The sequence below is a fragment of the Xiphophorus hellerii genome, chromosome 7, assembly GCF_003331165.1.
Source record: "Xiphophorus hellerii strain 12219 chromosome 7, Xiphophorus_hellerii-4.1, whole genome shotgun sequence".
In the NCBI taxonomy this organism is placed as follows: Eukaryota; Metazoa; Chordata; class Actinopteri; order Cyprinodontiformes; family Poeciliidae; genus Xiphophorus; species Xiphophorus hellerii.
The window spans coordinates 17,816,049-17,834,572 of NC_045678.1; the positions used below are offsets into that span (position 1 = coordinate 17,816,049).

At 38.2% G+C, this 18,524-nt stretch overlaps 1 protein-coding gene across 20 annotated transcripts in view; it reads right to left on the bottom strand.

Annotated features, from left to right (window-relative positions):
* LOC116722739 (dedicator of cytokinesis protein 9) overlaps window positions 1-18,524 on the bottom strand; it is a 78,614-nt gene that overhangs the window by 17,905 nt on the left and 42,185 nt on the right. For 11 of the 20 annotated variants that reach the window (XM_032566970.1, XM_032566971.1, XM_032566969.1 and 8 more), the window contains exons 5-31: window positions 17,735-17,804; window positions 15,426-15,521; window positions 14,434-14,568; window positions 11,756-11,930; window positions 10,472-10,524; window positions 9,289-9,363; window positions 9,056-9,196; window positions 8,103-8,315; window positions 7,904-8,026; window positions 7,493-7,575; window positions 7,233-7,355; window positions 6,938-7,017; window positions 6,638-6,825; window positions 6,386-6,451; window positions 6,204-6,296; window positions 5,990-6,113; window positions 5,278-5,396; window positions 5,032-5,118; window positions 4,810-4,899; window positions 2,368-2,483; window positions 2,106-2,175; window positions 1,901-2,026; window positions 1,739-1,810; window positions 1,101-1,247; window positions 912-995; window positions 678-789; window positions 261-293 (exon numbers count right to left, since the gene is read on the bottom strand). In XM_032566970.1, coding sequence (XP_032422861.1) covers window positions 261-293; window positions 678-789; window positions 912-995; window positions 1,101-1,247; window positions 1,739-1,810; window positions 1,901-2,026; window positions 2,106-2,175; window positions 2,368-2,483; window positions 4,810-4,899; window positions 5,032-5,118; window positions 5,278-5,396; window positions 5,990-6,113; window positions 6,204-6,296; window positions 6,386-6,451; window positions 6,638-6,825; window positions 6,938-7,017; window positions 7,233-7,355; window positions 7,493-7,575; window positions 7,904-8,026; window positions 8,103-8,315; window positions 9,056-9,196; window positions 9,289-9,363; window positions 10,472-10,524; window positions 11,756-11,930; window positions 14,434-14,568; window positions 15,426-15,521; window positions 17,735-17,804 — 2,894 coding nt within the window. The remainder of the gene's footprint in view (window positions 1-260; window positions 294-677; window positions 790-911; window positions 996-1,100; window positions 1,248-1,738; window positions 1,811-1,900; window positions 2,027-2,105; window positions 2,176-2,367; window positions 2,484-4,809; window positions 4,900-5,031; window positions 5,119-5,277; window positions 5,397-5,989; window positions 6,114-6,203; window positions 6,297-6,385; window positions 6,452-6,637; window positions 6,826-6,937; window positions 7,018-7,232; window positions 7,356-7,492; window positions 7,576-7,903; window positions 8,027-8,102; window positions 8,316-9,055; window positions 9,197-9,288; window positions 9,364-10,471; window positions 10,525-11,755; window positions 11,931-14,433; window positions 14,569-15,425; window positions 15,522-17,734; window positions 17,805-18,524) is intronic. The other 9 variants (XM_032566991.1, XM_032566986.1, XM_032566985.1 and 6 more) reach the window with 1 other exon arrangement.

The following is an 18,524-nucleotide window of genomic DNA, read 5'->3' on the forward strand; positions in this document are numbered from 1 at the left end:
AACTCAAGACCGAACAGAACCCAGCTTATCCACATATGCACTCAAACAACACTGCAGATGAGAGAAGCAATTTGCCTTAACGTTTTTAAAACTTGCATTTTATTTGTGCAAGTCTTAAAAAGACATCAGAAATTTCAGCAGCTACAGAAGAAAATGTCTATTGAATCTCTCTTATAACCGCAACAGCTTCACTGATGAATGACCACATTTAAATCTGCTTTATTTGGAGACAACATGCAGGGAAGACTCCAACCACCTACCTACTGGAGTATCATCAGACTCCACTGTATCATCTGAGGACAATACAAATAATTGAGGCAAACAAAAAGAAATACCTGTAAGAAATGCTGATGGGTCTTTTTCAAAACAGTTTCTAGTTGTTATTTATTGTGCAAAAGCTTTTTAATCACCTCTCAGAAATATTTAAAACCCGTAAACTTTATTCCACAGCCAACAAAGTTAAATGTATTTTATCAGAATTTTCCAGCCGGAACTTTAGTTTGTAAAAAACAAACAAACAAAAAAAAAAAACAATTAATTGTGTAAAAAATTTTGAACCATTAAAATCTACGTAAATAAGTAATCGATATTAACTCGTTACAGTCCTGACACAAAATGTGGAAAGGTTGCAGTGGTAAACATACATTTGCAAGGCACAGCACCTGAAACGTTCTCACCTTGAAACCTCAGTATCCTCCCTTTTCCAAATGGCATTGGCAGGTTTAAGGGAACATAGTGTTCATGATTGCACACAACGCGTAAGAACTCAAACTTGAACTCAAACAGCGTCTGCATGAAGAAAGAGACAAAGACCAAAAAGCTGCAGTTAATGCAATTATAACTAACCAGAGTCCTGAGAGGTCTTGGACTGCAGTTTGTTTCTATTAAAGATATCATGTATAACAAAGTACCTTTGGATCTCCGGGCATGAAGCCATTGATGTAGTTGTTGATCTGCTTAAACACAAAGCCTCGGTCCATCAGGTTGAAGCAGCGCTGCAGAACAAATCAAATAAATTGTGTAATTATTCAGATGCACAGAAGACAGAGTGGTCAAGAAGCCACACCAGTAAAAGTACATCTTTATTATCTTAAGTGCACCTTTATGAAGACAGCTAGGCTGTGGTTGGCATTGCGAGCAGCATCCAGGTTGTCTTTGTACTTCTGAGTGATGTGTGGCATCATCATGTTGACCAAAGTTTCCACAGTGTGATGAAAAGATGCAGAGAACCGCTGATTCCTTGACAACTGAAGAGCACAAATGGTAAAATAAAATAAAATACGCATCCAGGTTGGGAAAATAGTAATAGTCAGCTTTATTTCTATTCACATGAAGAAGAAAGTGTAAAACCGACAAAGTAGACTGGAAAGGTTAGTTGTCAAGACCAAGAAAATCAGACTGGTTTACTGCCTGTTAAACCAATATTTGAATTCCCAAATTCATTTGTAATATTATTATTATTATTGGAGTTGAACTTTATTCTAATAATTATGAAAACTACAATCTTCAACACTTTGTCTTGCAGATGAATTAGAGATTATATTGTGCCTTAACTAATACAACTGCAGGTTTTCTGTCTTAAAATGCTCCTCTGACTGGATTATTTAATCATACATGTGTCTTTTTTCACTATGGAAGTAGTAGAACTGTAGTGAAGGAGTTGTATAAAAGCTATGATTACTGCTATTTTTGACTACAGCCAAGGAAACATCAGCAGATACATCTGAGTTAAACTTACCCTCACTTTGCAGCTTTCAATCAAGTACTGAGCCATGGACTTGACTAAGGCTTCAAAGAAATACCATGAATACTGCAAGACAGACAGTCAGAAAAACCATGGAAAATTAAAAACTTTTTAACTAGTGTCACTTCCCAAAGTGCATATGTTTCGGAGGTTCACCTTGAGCAGCTTGTTACTCGTCAGGAAGTCAGTGGAAGGCTTCAGGATTACAGTCATGGCTTTCGCCAACTCCTCGTGTACTGTTCGGGTCGTGGAGGAAGTGTACGACTCAGTCCTGAATACAAACTGGATCAGACACATTCACAGACAAATGGTCAGCATTCAAATAAAATCCAGTTTTATTGAGAGATCTCGTGAGTTTTACCTTCACATAAGAGCGAAGGTAGTGTTCCAAGCCTTCCTCGTGGCACTGAGCTACAATGTGAATCATGACCCTAACAGACAAAGAGGCAAAAGGCAGCATGTGTGATGAGATTTATTTTCCAACAATAACTTGCATAAAAATCACAGTAAAATCCCTTTCTGTAGGGGAATTTAGGTGCACTGTAATAATACTGACCAAACAAGGGGAATCAGCAATCAATAATATTCATTGAATTTTAATAAAATACGTGGAAAACTCTTGCCTTGTAACATTTACTGCTACGTCCTCCTGTGTGGCACTGGTCAGCACTCTAAACAGCTGATTGAGGATAGTTGGCAAGAACTTGATCATCACGTGACTCTCCATGGCATGCAAACTCTGTGGGTAAAAGGTAAAGGATGTGAATATATTTGCTGAACTTATTACAGCACAGTTTTACATTTTGTAAACTTTCAACTTCTGAAGGGTTAAGAGTAAGGATTTAGATAATTTTGGGATTGAGTAAATTGAGAACATCTGTACAGCACAAATCCACAACAAATTCCATCTCAAGGCATTTTAAAGACAAACAGATCAATTTCCTATCGATAGTCAAATCAATCCAATCCGATGATCATGATGATTTCTCTCTTGAATTCTTGAAATGCAGTCAACCCCAATTTTTTGTGTAGATTGGTAAAAAGTTAAATACAAAAGCACAGCTGGCAGCATTGGTTCACAAAGCATAATTTGCCAATATAAGATGCCACACAATTAAAACATCATCCCCACATTTTTCAGTTTTAAAATGGTCTGACGTTGATTATGCTCCTGATTCAAGTTAGCCACAAAATCCTTATCGCTGCACTTCTGATTCCAGGGTTTATCAATAGGGCAAAGGTGAAAACTCTGTTAATGCACACTTTTGCTCTAGTTCCTGGAAATAAAAGATTAGATACCGGCACATCTGTCCCTGCCTTCAGGAAGCCAACACAAGCCTGCCAAGTTTTCTGGAGAACTGCCATCAACCACAGCTGACCTGCTGTTTGGACCTCTGGCTATTGTTCATGTTCATAGCTGAGTTTACATTTAAATTGAAGGTTTGCACTGCAGCAGATGCTGTTTTCTGTGTCAGTGTTCAGAAGGGGAACAGTAAGCCAAGGTTTCCATGAACAGATACTGACTGATGGAAAGAGCAAAGACCTAGATCTTTACACCATAAAAAAATAGAGAAGAGCAATACAAACCAGTAATGGACAGATTTCAAATTTATTCTGTGGGGGAAATTATGAAAGTAAACAAATTCTGTATTGATAGCTAACCCTTTTGTGTTTTGTAGATGTAACTGTATTTAATCTAATTACACATCATTCTTTCTACATCCAGAAAGGACAGGAAATATATTTAGTTACATTTTATGTGCAAATCTGTCACTTAGATAAGTCTAACTTTTTGTGCATTGCTCTGTTTCTTCCAAGACCAAGCTTGAACTGTACCAAACTTAGAAGTTTCTCAGGATAAAATAATCTTCTAAAGGTCTGTGTATATATATATACAGTACAGACCAAAACTGTATATATATATATATATATATATATATATATATATATATATATATATATATATATATATATATATATATATATATATATATCTATATATATATATATATATAGTACAGACCAAAAGTTTGGACACACCTTTTAATTCAATGAGTTTCCTTTATTTTCATGACTATTGACATTGTAGATTCACACTGAAGGCATCAAAACTATGAATAACACATGTGGAAATATGCACTAAACAAAAAAGTGTAAAACAACTGAAAATACCCCATATATTCTAGTTTCTTCAAAGTGGCAACCTTTTGCTGTGATTACTGCTTTGCACACACTCTCATTTTCCAACAGGTAGTCACCTGAAATGGTTTTCACTTCATAGGTGTGCCCTGTCAGGTTAATAAGTGGGATTTCTTGCCTTATAAATAGTCATGAAAATAAAGAAAACCCATTGAATTAGAAGGTGTGTCCAAACTTTTGGTCTGTACTGTATATATATATACTGTATATATATATATATATATATATATATATATATATATATATATATATATATTATTTATGTTTTTTTTTCTTAATTTTTAGTGTGTGAAACCTTTGTTGTGGACTCAGTGTCAACCAATATTTGGTTTGTTGGTATAGTCCATCAGATTTAAGTGTAAAATGCCCTTTTTTATAATGGCTCAAATGCCATGCACCCTAGCAAAGTCCTTAAAATCTCTTAAAGACACACCAGCCCACAGAATTATAGATCCTACATTGTACTTGAATACCTATGAGGTATTTTTACACAAATTCATTCCTTGCTCAAACCAGAACCACATTCTTGTCGAAACACTTCATCTTGATCACATTCAACTGAAGCACATAGTAATAACACTCCAATAAGAAGTGTTGTGCTTTGCTTCCCAAACGTCTGAATCCCTGTGAGGCCTTTAAGGAAATTACAGCTACACCTTTTATCAAGTGGGCTACTTTGCTACACCAGTTGCTAATGGAGTGTTACTGCATGGTTAAACAGTATCTATAATTGCACCAAAGTATATTTTTATGTGCTGATGACCTCATTTGGCTCTTTAATTTAGAAAAACATAACAGAAGTTCTTCTTTCAATAACGTTTTGCGTCACCTTCAGTAAGAAAATCTTAATTTTGGACAGTCAGTACCTTCAGGTATTTGACCAGTTCTCCTCCAGGTCCTTGTGCTGCTGATGCAACACTCTGACAGTGATGAAAAAAGTTGTGCAAATGTTGATCCTGAAATGCACAAATTGACAAACAAGCAGTCAAATTTATTGCAAATAGCTGCATTACTGTAAAGAAAAAAACTACGAAATGATATGAAATTAATAATTAGTTTTACTTCTTGAGGGTTGTTTTATGACAAACCTGAGTGTACACAGTGGACACTAGGTGTGTGGACACTTTAAACAAGTGTTTTCCTCCATCAACCCATTTGACCTCAGGACTCAAATGCTGTAAAGATGAGCAAAAAGACAACTCATGTTTTATTAGTATCGATGTAGAAACAATGACATGAAGTAAATACTTAAGAACTTTAATAGCATAAAAAATAACAAGGATACAGAAGTGTGTGACAGGTAGCATTAATGAAGACCGTGAGGAAAGCTCTACCTTGCTGGCGCCCTCTTGACAGCTGAGGTATCCAGCAGGAAGGTTAGCAGCAACAGGGATGTGATGTTCATTCATTATCACCCGGCCGTCCTTCAGCAAAGGGAGCCAGGCGTATCCCACTGAGAGCAGATATGGAAGAAAACAACATGAGCTTTCCAGGGGTTGCCAGTAACAACAGTAATACAGACGGGCTTAAAGACTGAATCCTTTTTCACCCCTCCTTCCCAAAACTGTAGGCCTGAGTTTTATGAGTAGAGCCAACAGTCATAATGTCAGACTTTTTTTTTTTCTAAATTATATTTGCAAATAACAAACTATCCACGGTCTTAGCTTAATGCACTCAAAATACAGTTCCGTGCAAACGCATTTGTACTATTTGTATTTTTCCATATTTTGTCCAAAACTACTCGTGGAAAAATGTGAAAAACATCAAGGAGTATGCATACATCTGCAAGCCATTGTAGTGCACGTCATAATTATGGTTCTTCCGTAACAACCCTAAAAATAATGTATGCCAGCATCTGAAGCAGGCTTGATAAACTATTTATATCTGAGCTCAATGGTGATGCGATTAATTACAAAGAAGGAAATGGAAACTGCAGATGAAGCACGGCTTCCAGAAGGAATGTCTTAGAGGCGTGTGTACATTACGGGGGGACAGCATTAAACAGGAATTGCCTTTTGCATGTAGAAGCTAGGGATTGAGCACTACCTTGAGTTTCAACCACATCTTTCTTCTTGGTGCTGGCCTTGCTGTTGCTGTCACAGCTCACATGGTAGAAAGTAAACAGCAAATGATGTTTCTCGTGGAGCTGTGTTGGCAACTCGATCTTAAACTAACCCATAAGAGCACAAGTAAAAGTGTTAGTGCTGGGGTTTACTTCCATTTAACAATGTATTTGATGGGTTGTCATGAGTTTTATTACTTCATCATAGAACTCTGGGTTGTGCTGGTGATGTAATACTGAGGTAAAGGCATTTTTGGTAAACAAGGGTCCTCCAGGTCGCCCATAGATGCACTGAGAAAGGAAGAAAAGTGATTTAAGTTCTGTGAATTGCAAAAAACAGTCCTATGGAGATTCACTTACCACCTCCAGAGAATATTTACCTTAAGTGAAACAGCTTCTTCATCATCTGAGTCCCTGAACTCAATGCAGACAGCTATGTTTCTAGCCTGATTAAAGACACAGGAAGCAAAAGTGACCCAGTTAAAAGCACTTGGAAAAAACAGCAACTCTGACAACATCTTAAAAAGCTGGTAGACAAAACATGATCAATATGGACTAAATCTTTAACCCTTCAGCTCCACTTCCCACAACTGCATGAATAAACCCACAAAGAAGCAATGTGATGGTGCTACCTTTGCAAATGACTTCTGGCTGTCATATTTCAAGTGCTTTGGGTAGACATAGAGGTGATTATTGTAGATAGTGAAAGGCTGAGAACATTTGGCGATGAACGGCACAAACTCCTCCACTTCGAAAAACACACTGCTCCTCTCACTGACATCAAACTGCTTCACAGGAATGTAGGATGAGGTAACGCAATCTAGATGGAGAAGCAGGAGAGACAACAGCTCAACAGTCAGCAGACAATGAGACCTGTTATGTTCTGAGGAAAAGCATCTTTCATCTCTTCTGTTAAACCCTAAAGAACTTACTCGTTAAGTCGGGGGCAACACTGTCAATGGTAACATCAAGGTTTCCAAGGATTACAGGCAGCTTGGCCATCTTCTCTGGTCTGTGAAAAGGAAAATAAGCTTGAGTTGAGGATTTGTTAGACTAAATAGGAAGCAGACAGGTCATTTTGAAAGGATGTGCGAGTGCGTTAACAGAGGTGAGATTTTCCTAAGACAAAGCAATATTTTTGCTGGGGCAGACATTTTCCACCCAGCACATCTGTGTGATCACTTAGAGCTTCTAATAACAGAGCATGCTCAGAGAAACTTTACTCACTTTCTGAAATCGGCCAGCAATTTGAGCATGTCGTCATTGGACAGTTTGTTGCTGTCCTGTCTGTACAGAGCTGAGAAGCGGGCACTTTTGTCAAGTGTCCCAGATGCATCTTTGAACAAGGTTCTGAGAGACAAAAACATCCTAAAATCAGGAAATAGTGTTGGATACATTTGTGATGTGAACTAAAACCATCCCTGAAAATTGTTGAAATCTGAAAAATAAGCAGAAATGTGAAACATTTATTAGAGAGAATAGAGTACCTTGCTGCCCAGGCAAAGGGCATCCTGTACTGACCCAATCGACTACACGCCAGCTTGGCATTTTTCAGGACCTTCTGTGCCATCTAGTGGAAAATAGAGACACTTGACTAAGATGTTAAACACATGTGGAGTGAACACCATTGCACTGAAATTACTGAGACAGAACTCAACGTGCTGCCTAACCTCTCAAAGGCAAATCGGAAACAAATTTCAAATGGTGAATTGTCTGAAATAAAACTACCTGAATATTGTACTTCCTTGCATACTCCAATTTGAACAGCTAATATAAATTCTGACAAATAGGAACGATTATTGATGTAAAAAGATTTAAACGCGCTGAACTCGGCACGTTACCCTGCTGAGTTTAAGGGAACTTGATGCCTTATAGGGAGACTGTGGATAACTCGTTACCTTGGTGGAGTCTGAACTCTTCATGTATGGCTCGGCACAATGGTTGATTCCCCCCTGAAGCACCTTATCGATGCGAGCCACTAGGAAGATATCTGGATGAGGGCATGTCACTGAAAACACTCCCTGTCAGCACAAACAGAAAAATCAGACATGATCGGTCATGTCAATTTTAGCAGCCATGATTTAACTTCCTCTCTACCTGTTTGGGATACAGCAAAGCTGCTTCTGGCACCCCGTGGATAAACCGCTGCCCCTCGGATCGGGCTTCACTTCCTCCGTTCACATACTGACTGGTGTTACTGGGAACCATTCCCCTGACAGACTGGTGGTTTAAGTCAACTTGGAAGTCAGAGGAAATTTTCCTGCCGTTCTGGATGTCGAACAGCGACAGAGTGACATAGAAAGGTTCCACCTGCAAACAGCAACAGTCTGAGGTGATGATGACGTTTCCTGAGATCTCACTGTCCTGTAAACTTGAACTGTTTTTGAAGATTAAACCAGGTAACATCACCCAAGATGCCACGTTTGCATGATCTTAAAAATATATTCATACCTCTTTCATTTATTGCTGACTTTCTCATGTAACAACCTTGAATTATGATGCACTTCGGGATTTATGTGGCAGACAAAACACAAAGGAGCATTTGAGATGGATCCCAACAGCATCATGCCACTGCTATCATGTTATTCACTGGTGGTTGTGTGTTCAGGGTGATATGAACACAACCACAACTTTATCCACAAGTGGTCCGCTTTGTTCCTTCGTTTATATTGTATTACAGGCATAGTTTAACACAAAAATTATTTTTACTGAGCCATTATGAACAATTAGAGAGTAAATGCTACATATTCCATGCAGTAGGTTTTGGTTATTCCTTTGTTTGTGGGTCAATGGAAAGCTTTTTGTTAACATTAACAAAAATCAAAGTTTCTCCTCTGTGTGTGTGGAGAGAGAAAATGTTAAGACTTCAATGGACAGTAGTTTCCAGGAGGGACAGCAGGACTTCAGATTTCATTATAAATTCCTGAGCCAACAGCCTGGTTGCTATCTTTACAGCACTGAAAGCCCATCAGGTTGCTCTGACAAACCATTTAATTCATCTCAGTGGTATATTTGTAACTTAGAGGCAGTTCTGAGCTCTGAAGCATTACGTTTGTAGTCGGCCCCTCCTCGTTCTCTGCCACGCAGCTTTGCAGGTTGAACGAGAGATCGTTGCAGTTGACCAGAACCCGCTTGCCAAACTTCTCCTCGAACTGTTTAACATCCGGCTCTATTCCTGAGAAGTCCAGTTTCTGCAGACAGCCCATTGGCAAGTTTGATCCTTTATCTTGAAATTATACTTTATCACGTGTGAATTTCATTATGAAACCATGCCGAACCTTACCTGTGTGTCTGGATCCACTGTGAACAGCTTCAGTCTGGTTTCACTCCTCATTCTTGACTCAATATCTCTGGTGCTCTAAAAGGGAACAAAACAGTGCCTAAACCAGAGAAAAAAACTGCAAAGTTTTTCATGGCCATGACCATCACGGCCAGATGGTTTTACATTTAGAACATTTTGTTGCCATTTGCACCCCGCTGGAAGTGAGGCTTCATATTTAACAGATGACATGAGGACTGGTGGCGAGACTGATGTGGTGCCAGCATCCATCTCAGGAGCAGAGTGTCACCAATCATACTCTTTTCACCCATAAGTTTCCACATCTAAAGGCATATGTTTTTTTCTATTATGCAGCACTGAGTGCAATAACAGCATCAGATTTTTTTTTTCCTTCAAATGTCTGAATCAAATTCTTTTCAGTCTGCATGCCTTTGGATGCTTTTAAATGAACAGATCTTTAAAATGGTCTGCTTTCCTTTTTGTTCTATGATTTTTGACCTGAAAATGTTTGGAGGCACAGTAAAACATTGACACTGAATATGATCCTAAGATGAAAAGACGGTAATCTTTGAGTCAGTATTTTTAAACTCTTTTACGGAAATCTTTCTGGTGTTTAGTGACACACTTTGGTGCCAATTTGGCACTTGATTTATAAATGTCCTGGTTGGAAAGCATTTGTCATCCCCTGCATATTATTATGGTTTCCAAAATCTTTGGAGGAGAAACAGACCTGCTGCATCATGCACCCTCAATCACACATAACAGGGGGCATCAGGTGTTTCTATTCTTTGTTTTACTCCAGACCCAATGTGAAGTGCTTGTTGCAAAACACATGTAAAGGCATATACATACTCTGCAAGACCAGAGAAGTTGCTTGTTTCACTCGAGGCTGAAAGCAGAGTAGCTACCCCACTCTGCTTTCTGTATGTGATGGAACTACGTTATTGCAGTAAAATATAAATTTATGTTAAGCTTTTTTACACGTTCCTGCAAGATTCCAATAAATATGGAGGTCTGTGTTAAAAGTCAGATCAGATCTACAAAAACACATGAATCACTGCCAAACTCAGGCATTTGATCCCAAAATCCCAAATGAAAACACATGTTTGTGGCAAAAGAGTTTCTCTTTCTTTGTTTTTTTAGAAAGTACCAGAAGTGTTGTGCTGAATGCACAAGTAGGACCTACCTGAAAGCTATCCAGGCTGCCAGAAGAACTGTCTGACTTTCCAAGATCATCATCTATAAGAAAATATAAATCACAGTGGACGTAAAAAAAAAAAAAAGTACACCGAGATGGCAAAGTGAATCCTCCATAATCATTTTCTGACACGTTAAGGCTTAGTAAACACTAATTCAGCTGTGGAAGCTGTGGAATTGGGACTGAAAGGGAGACACTGGAAGTCTCAGAGGAATATTACAAAAAAAAAACCTCCCAGATATTTTCAACCTCAATGACCCCCAATCCTCTTTCTCTAAAGAACAGGATAATTAATAAAAGCTGAAGAGTTAAAAAGATTAGTGGAGCATTCTGCAGGGAGGCAGTTGATTTCTCTCTCTTACAAGGCTAAGCCTCCGAAGAGACGGGAGGTGAGCATTAGAAGCCTGGGTGGTCTGGTACTACATCTCCAACAACACCATACATTAGAAAAGCTACTAGGAAACAGAGGAGATGAGTGCCAGGACTTGTGGAAGCTGCTCATAACGAATCATTATCATCCAGCATCTCTGAAGGTCTAATCTAATAATGATAATAGTTGGGCAGCATAATTAGCCTTGTTACATAAAAACTAATGAGGAACAAACAAGGAAATAAAGGCTGCTTAATAATCATGTAAATAACTCAGGGTCACATTGTGTCAATGGTTATGCAACATTGTACTCATCAGCTTAAGAGAATGAAGAAAACAAAGAAGAACAAATACAAACAAGGACAAACATCAACCAAGGCCGCCAAACTTTAAATGGGATTTAGTGTTAGACTTTGAGATATATTTAATAATTCAGGTGTATGAAAATAATTTCTATTATTTGTCTCCCTGTACTGCAATATTAAAGGCAATGATACCAAAATGCAACAATTTTGAAATTGTTGCTGTGGGGTCAGAAATATGTCTCAATTCCCAAGTGCAAAGCTGAAAATTGTTGCATTTTGGTACAATTGACAGCACAAGCTGTACTGTCAATGCTTAGTGTGGACTTTCTTCATCTTTCGCATTTCTGACAGCAGAAACTTCAAAAGCAAAAGTGACTTTGCTTAGAAACTGATTGACTAAAGATTCATCATGGAAACAGTATAATTCACCCACCAAAATTGATTTAATAAAATAAAACACTGACTTAATTCACATTCTTTTGATCACTGTCATCATAAAAAGCTTTTTTTTTTTTTTCTGTTAGTCGTCATGTTAAATATTTGCGTGGACACAAAATAATACTCATTGTCATATCAAAAACACACACACACACACACCATCATGAATGTCTCCATTCCTCTTCTCCTGCATGGCAATCTCAAAGCTGCTGTGGAGGATCTTGTTGAGCATGTTGATCCAGTCCTCCATCTCTGCTTCGCTTTCTGCAGCCAGCAGGTACGTGCTCTTATCCTGCATCTTCAGCTCAAAAGCAAACCTCCGAACTTTGTTGTTCTGCACAGATAATGCAATGAAAACATGCAAAAGATAATAATGGTAAGTAATATTCTGCACAGATAACAGATTTAAAACTGCAGGGTAAGGGGGAGGTGGAATGTTTTATTACCAGCTCCAATCCAAATATTAAACTCCTATCCAGTCAGCAAAAGGCAGAAGATGTTTATTTTTATGATTTAAACCATGCCTGGTTCATTTCAATACCTCCCCTCATCCTCACTGCTCTCTCTTTGCTGTGTAAGCTCATAAACCTACTAAATGTTCACACAGTTTACTGGATCAACAATTTCTCTACATAAATAAGTGAGAGGTGAGTCTTGCTTTGAAGGAATGAGGACTACAGGTGAAATAAGTTCACTAAATTCAATAAGAGGTAAACAAGAGAGCTAAACAAGAGTGACCGTCCACAGCTACAGAAAACAAAATTACCTGCAGCCAAAATGTGACCTCAATCAGTCACCAAGAGTGATGTCACTGCCCCATTTTAGGCTTTTAACGGTTCTCAGTTTCAGCTCATTCAGAAGCAATTGGGGCCAAAGATGTAGTTTGCTTGTGTTGTTTGTGACACGACAGCTCTGCAGAAGTCAGATATTTATTATGGATTTCAATAAACTAGCTAGGAGTCTTTAAAGGATTGGGGAAAGTTGTCTCATTAAAGTTAGCACTTTGGTGTTTGTTATTCTGTGTAATTTTCTTTTACTTGTCTGAACAGTAAAAACAACAGAGTGGGAGTGACTGGGAGGAACAGTCAATGGCAGTCAGAGTGAATAATGAGGGGGTGTTTAGGATGGAAATAAAACTAGGATAATAACAGCCGTAATCAGAATGAACACTACAGGTTGAAAGACTCATCAAATATTTTTGGACAACACAGCTACACAAATCAGTTAGTGTCCCTGATTAAAATATAAAAATAAATAAAAAAATAAGAAAAAAGAAAACAAAATGCTCTGACAGATTGCATTATATAACTATTTATATTTCTGAGCTCAGTCTTGGTCAGCAGAGATCACTACCCACATATTAGGACAAATCTAATGTGCTTTTGTGCAAATGCTTGATCCCTCCCAGTGTTGGAGCAGCTTGAAGAGCAGTATGAAGTCATTTCACATGCCATTCCCGCTGCAACATAAACATCTGCAGGTCTACTTATGGAGCAAGTTATTAGGAAATGACTGTGGGCCGAGGCTTAATGACGTGTGATTCTGAAGTTTGCTTGGAAAAACACAAGAAATATGAACTGAGCAAACTAGGTTACTTGGAGCATAAACGGCCTACTAAGGGTGTGATAATGTTATAGTCTTGGCATAGAATGAGTTCGGTCACTACTGCTTCAGATTATCTGATAATGCCATGCAGATCTACATGTCACGCTCAAGCTACCACTCCTGTGACCAGGCTCTTACCACACAGCACCCAATGCTCAGGCATGATGCCACCACAATATTGAGCTGTGACAATTTCACCACTGAAGTTTTGTGCATGCTCAAACAATCTGGGAATTTTCACACTCCAATGCACGTAACGAGAAATACAGTACAGACCAAAAGTTTGGACACAACTGTGTGTCCAAACTTTTGGTCTGTACATCATCATACCGTACTTGATACACTCCAGAGGACCTCTCTAAGAGCTCTCCAGTGTTCTTAGAGAGATCATTATTCATATAATGGCCGACGTGCTGGTTCTTTCTGAGAGCGATACCAATGGGGTCCAAATAGAAAGGAAATAGTCATAAGGATTTTAAATCTCTTATTTTCTTGTTATTTTTCTGCTTTTTCAAAGGTTATTTTCATTTCAGATGTTTAAGTCTTTGTTTCTATGCCAAATATTGACATAAATAAAATGTTGTTGCTATAAGAAAACTTAAAGGAAAGTAAAGTTATCATAAGTCACAAAGATAAAAGCTCTAAACATCTTGAAGATTTTAAAGATAATACCAAAGTCCTGCTCCCCCTTATGATCGTATCGCAATCATCCAGCTGACCTCCTGACAGGTAAATCTTTCCATCAGCTGTGATGACAGCTATATGATAATGCCCACATGAATTGTTTTCTCCATATGAGCAAATGGAAGAGCACAGAATTGATTAAGAAGCCAGAGGAAAGTGCTCGGAAGTAAGGCCTCAGCATTCACCTTGCTTCACTGGCTGAGCGTCAGCAGAAAAACACGACCTTGGGGAGGAGAGAGCTCATCTTTCATGAAAATGCAGAGGATAGTCTTCAGCAGCTGTCAACAACTTCTTTTGACAGCTTTGTCTGTTGCAACTCATGCTTCAAGCTAATATTGTTGAGGATTGCAATGAGGAAATTTCCAGAATGATTACATGTATTGTCTGGCTTTTAAATCCCCCATACGGGATCGGGCTACGTCATTAGCAAACACGGCGCCAACATGGATATCCTGTTTGGGAAAACATGCAAACGGTCATTCGGGTTCAGCAAGCCTCAACAATCAGGGTCTCTGTGCCAGAGATGACCTCAAGAATTCAGAGCATACCTGAACCACACCCATGCAGGAATCCAGGAAAATGGTTCCTTTTGGCTCTTTGGAGATCTTCTCGTCTTTGTAGAAGTTTAGATTGTACGAGCCATCCCCAAGCTGTGTAAGGTGGAAATACCTCCTCTTGAACGACTGAAATGATGGAAAGAAACAACATTCAGATTTCAATTACCGGTAAAGAAAAAGTTGCATTTTGTTCATTTGTCTCGTTTGTATTTGTAGATCCATCCACAAACAATTTGTCAATAAAAATCCACTGCATCGTAATATGTGTTAGTGTTCAGTTAGTACAGGCCATTTACCATTTAGGCAATTTAATGTTTGTCAGGGTTTTCTGGGTAGAGAGAAGCTGAATATAAATGCACACCACTCTCGAAACCATGAAGCCTTGTGTAATTGCGTAAAATCCCACATAAAATGCTTTGAAAATTATGGTTGCAATATGTAAAAAGTACAGTAACTATAAATATATCTGCAGGGGACTTGTATAAGACTGACATGCATGCACACATGCACACATAAGCACAGTTTAGTCAACCAATTAATCTGACCTAAATGCTTTTGTACTGCTATCTGGAGATTACCAATGCATGCAGTGTTAAAACATGCAAACAGGAAGGTCCTGCCCAGGATTCAGATGCAAGACCATATTGTTGTAAAGGCAACACTACTGGAAACTGCGATCCTGTTTGCTTAACTTCATCCATTAATTCCTAAAAATAGGCACCCTGTCAGACATTATCCCTTATGTAAATAAATCCTGGATAAAACTGCACTCTCGAGCTTAGAAAATGAATCATTACAGTGATTAACTGGGACAAAAAAGGAAAACTTTCCACGATGATTAATGTCAGAATTCCTAAGGAGGTATTAAATCAGCAGTAAGATTCTCACATCTGGATGTGTTTGTCAACAGAGTTTCTCTTATTAAATTTTTTCTGAGGAGCCCAAAAAGGCCAGCTTTGAAGTTTTCATCACTGTTTTCTCACCCTCATGGTGACACTGATTGCACTGTTCATGTTCCCTTTATACAGCCAGCCATGTTTGGAAATGCCCCCTTTCTGGGATCCTAAGGAGGCAGTGTCCTACAAGACATTAAAAAAAAAAAAAAGACAAAAAAAAGTTTAGAAATGCAACTTAGAATGGCGATATAATTACTAAAGACATCTACTTATTTAGAAAACCAGAGAAAATTTTAACTTTAAGAACTTTGACTTTTTTGCATCCAAGCTTCATAAGAATTAGATCATGTCACTAATTAGTGACCCTGTCATGGTCCTGCTGTGTGCAAAGGCTTTCATCTACTGCTTTGAGAAGACACAGAGAGCCGGCGCTGTGCCGACCTGTCTCAATCAAAACAAGCAGGCACAAAGACATAAAACAAACGCTGACTTTTTAAACAAATACATTTCCCCAACCTCAGAGAAGAAACATACAAATCCGGGCCATTTTACACCACACTCTTATCATGTGTGGGATGAAATCACAGTTTCACATATGACCAGAACACAAGATACTGTGACCTGCTTTGCTCCATCGTCTGCAAAAATAAACCAATTAGTAGAGCAGTGATAGAAGATCTGTCCTGGTTTATATCAGCCCTGCTTCATCTGCAGTTAGAACTTTTCTGCATTAAGGGGCTCCACTAAGGAACCACATTTCAAGAAATCTCTCATGAGAAGAAAAGTAAATGACCTTTCAAGACGTCATTTGCTCTGATCCAACGTCCGTTTTTCTCCTTTTCTCTGTCTAGTAAAACAAAAGGGGATTTTAAAAGTGCTGACTGTCTTCTCACAGTTTCATTGTGGAGGACTGAAGAACGCTGAAAAGCAGCTGGAAAGGGTCAGAGCCTGTTTAATCTCATCTGTGTCTAGACAGCCTTCACAAGTACAGACCATAGAGGCAGAAAAGTGACAGCCTTTAACCACTAAGGCAGAAACAGAAGGCATTCGAGATCTAAGGCCAAACTGAGGACACAGGAGAGAGATGGACAACAAATGTTGCAGATTTCTAACATACGCAGTTATAGAGTGGATTAAACATGTATACACAAACCCCATTAAAATATATGGCTTCTATGTTGCAAAAAGAATTAGACCAGCATAAATCAATCCAGAAATTTTTACATCTTTAATGTAACCCATAATTTGTGTAACTGAAAAAAACAAACACCAAAATTGGGGTGTGGAGGAAGGTCAGGATAATTGCAATACATCTCTCAAAGCAGTCGGTGACTTTGCATTATTTCAGATAACACTTGTTTCAACAAGAATTTAGGATTATCTTTGCTGCTTTAAACGCTCCCAGCAAGATCTGAGGGTTTGTCAAGTGACTTATTAGCCTCCTTGTCGCAGACTCACAAGCCGTTCCAAAGACAACAATTACACTCATTTAATCTTCGCAGGAGCACATATCCCCTCTGTCACACATGAATGAGCAGAAGATGAAGAGAGATGAATGCTGAAGCTCTGAAATATGCCTCTGATCCAGCAACAAATATTTTATTGCACTTAATTTTAGTCCTTTGAGTTCAGCTCTGAGGCAGAAAATGGTATTTTACTTCAAACAGAGAAAGAAATAATGCCATAAAGGAAAGGTAGTCTGCAGGATAGCTTTGATATGATTTTTTATGAAAAAGAAACAATAAAACTACAAATATGTAATACCAATGTACCAACGAAGGACGGTTATAAAAAACCCCGAAATAGAATATTGTGGAGCCGGAAAACCTAAAAATCCTTAAAGTATGAAACATAAATAAATCATAATTAATATTTTCACAGATTTTTTTTCAGAGTAGTTTTTTTTCAAAGTGCACAATGACATCCTTGTGGCCCGAGACTTTCTAAAATGAAATCACCACTACCACTTGTGGATGACGACATAATGAATTCATTATGTTAAATTCATTATTCCTATTTCAAACAATAAGCAAATATTTTAAATGAGACTATGTCAAATATATATGAAACCGGCAGGGTGAAGTGACATTTACTTTGCCCCTAATTACTGAAATGCGGAAAAATTGGCAGAAATGATCAGTTGAAATTTTTTTCCTCTCAGGATAGGAAACCATTTCAATCTTGCCTTTAAGGGACAGTACAACGTAAGACTGAGGGACATGAAAGCAGTCATAATAATCAAGGCGATTTGTCATGTAAGAAAATGTTATGTGATTTTTACTTTTCTATATTTTGTCCAATTCAAACAGTGAAATAAAAATAGCTTTCCTGGACTACAAACTTAAGCAAACTTAAAAGGAAAAATTCTAAAATAAAAATATAGTTCATGAACTCACCTCCTCTTTATCAACATCTTCATCCACTTCGAACACATGAACCGCCAGTTTTTCAGGCCGGGGTACTTTGCTGTAAAAACAGGTGAAATTTGAGTTTGATCAAGCCACACTTTCGCTTGTGTAAGTTTTTCAAACGCATTGTGTTTTGACTGAGATTACATTTTTAACCTTTGACTTATTTTAATAAGCTATATTTGGAAAACTCTTCTCAAGAGTGTCAGCAGTTAACATTGTAAATGGAAAGTCCAGGATGATATAAATGCAGCATTTACAGTAATGGTTCAAGGAAAATAGGAAATGAAAAGTTGCCAAATGCTAACTTCACATGAACGGAAACAGTGCCAGGGATTTAACAGGCGATCTGTGTCGTGAAGCATTGTTTTAATTTCCCCAAAATGAGTGAAGCAACAAAACATTTGGCAATCGTTACAGTGTGCGGGACATTGTCAGCTAACACAGTACTAGTAAAATATATATTCTTCAGGGAAGAGATTGTTGTTGATGACACAATCTCTTGACAATGAGGGTGTTTTCCACATGACTGTAATTTAGAAATGGTGCTGTGCTCCGTGAAACAAAAAGGAAACACTAGTTTGTACGTAAATGAAGCATAAAATGGTGCTGTGCTCCGTGAAACAAAAAGGAAACACTAGTTTGCACGTAAATGAAGCATATGTGTTTCCTTGTAATTAGGGCACACGACATTTTTTCCAAAGCATCCAAGGCAGCAGATGAAAATAGATGACAACTTTGGCATCTATGTGTTATCGAGTACCTGTTAGTACTCCCC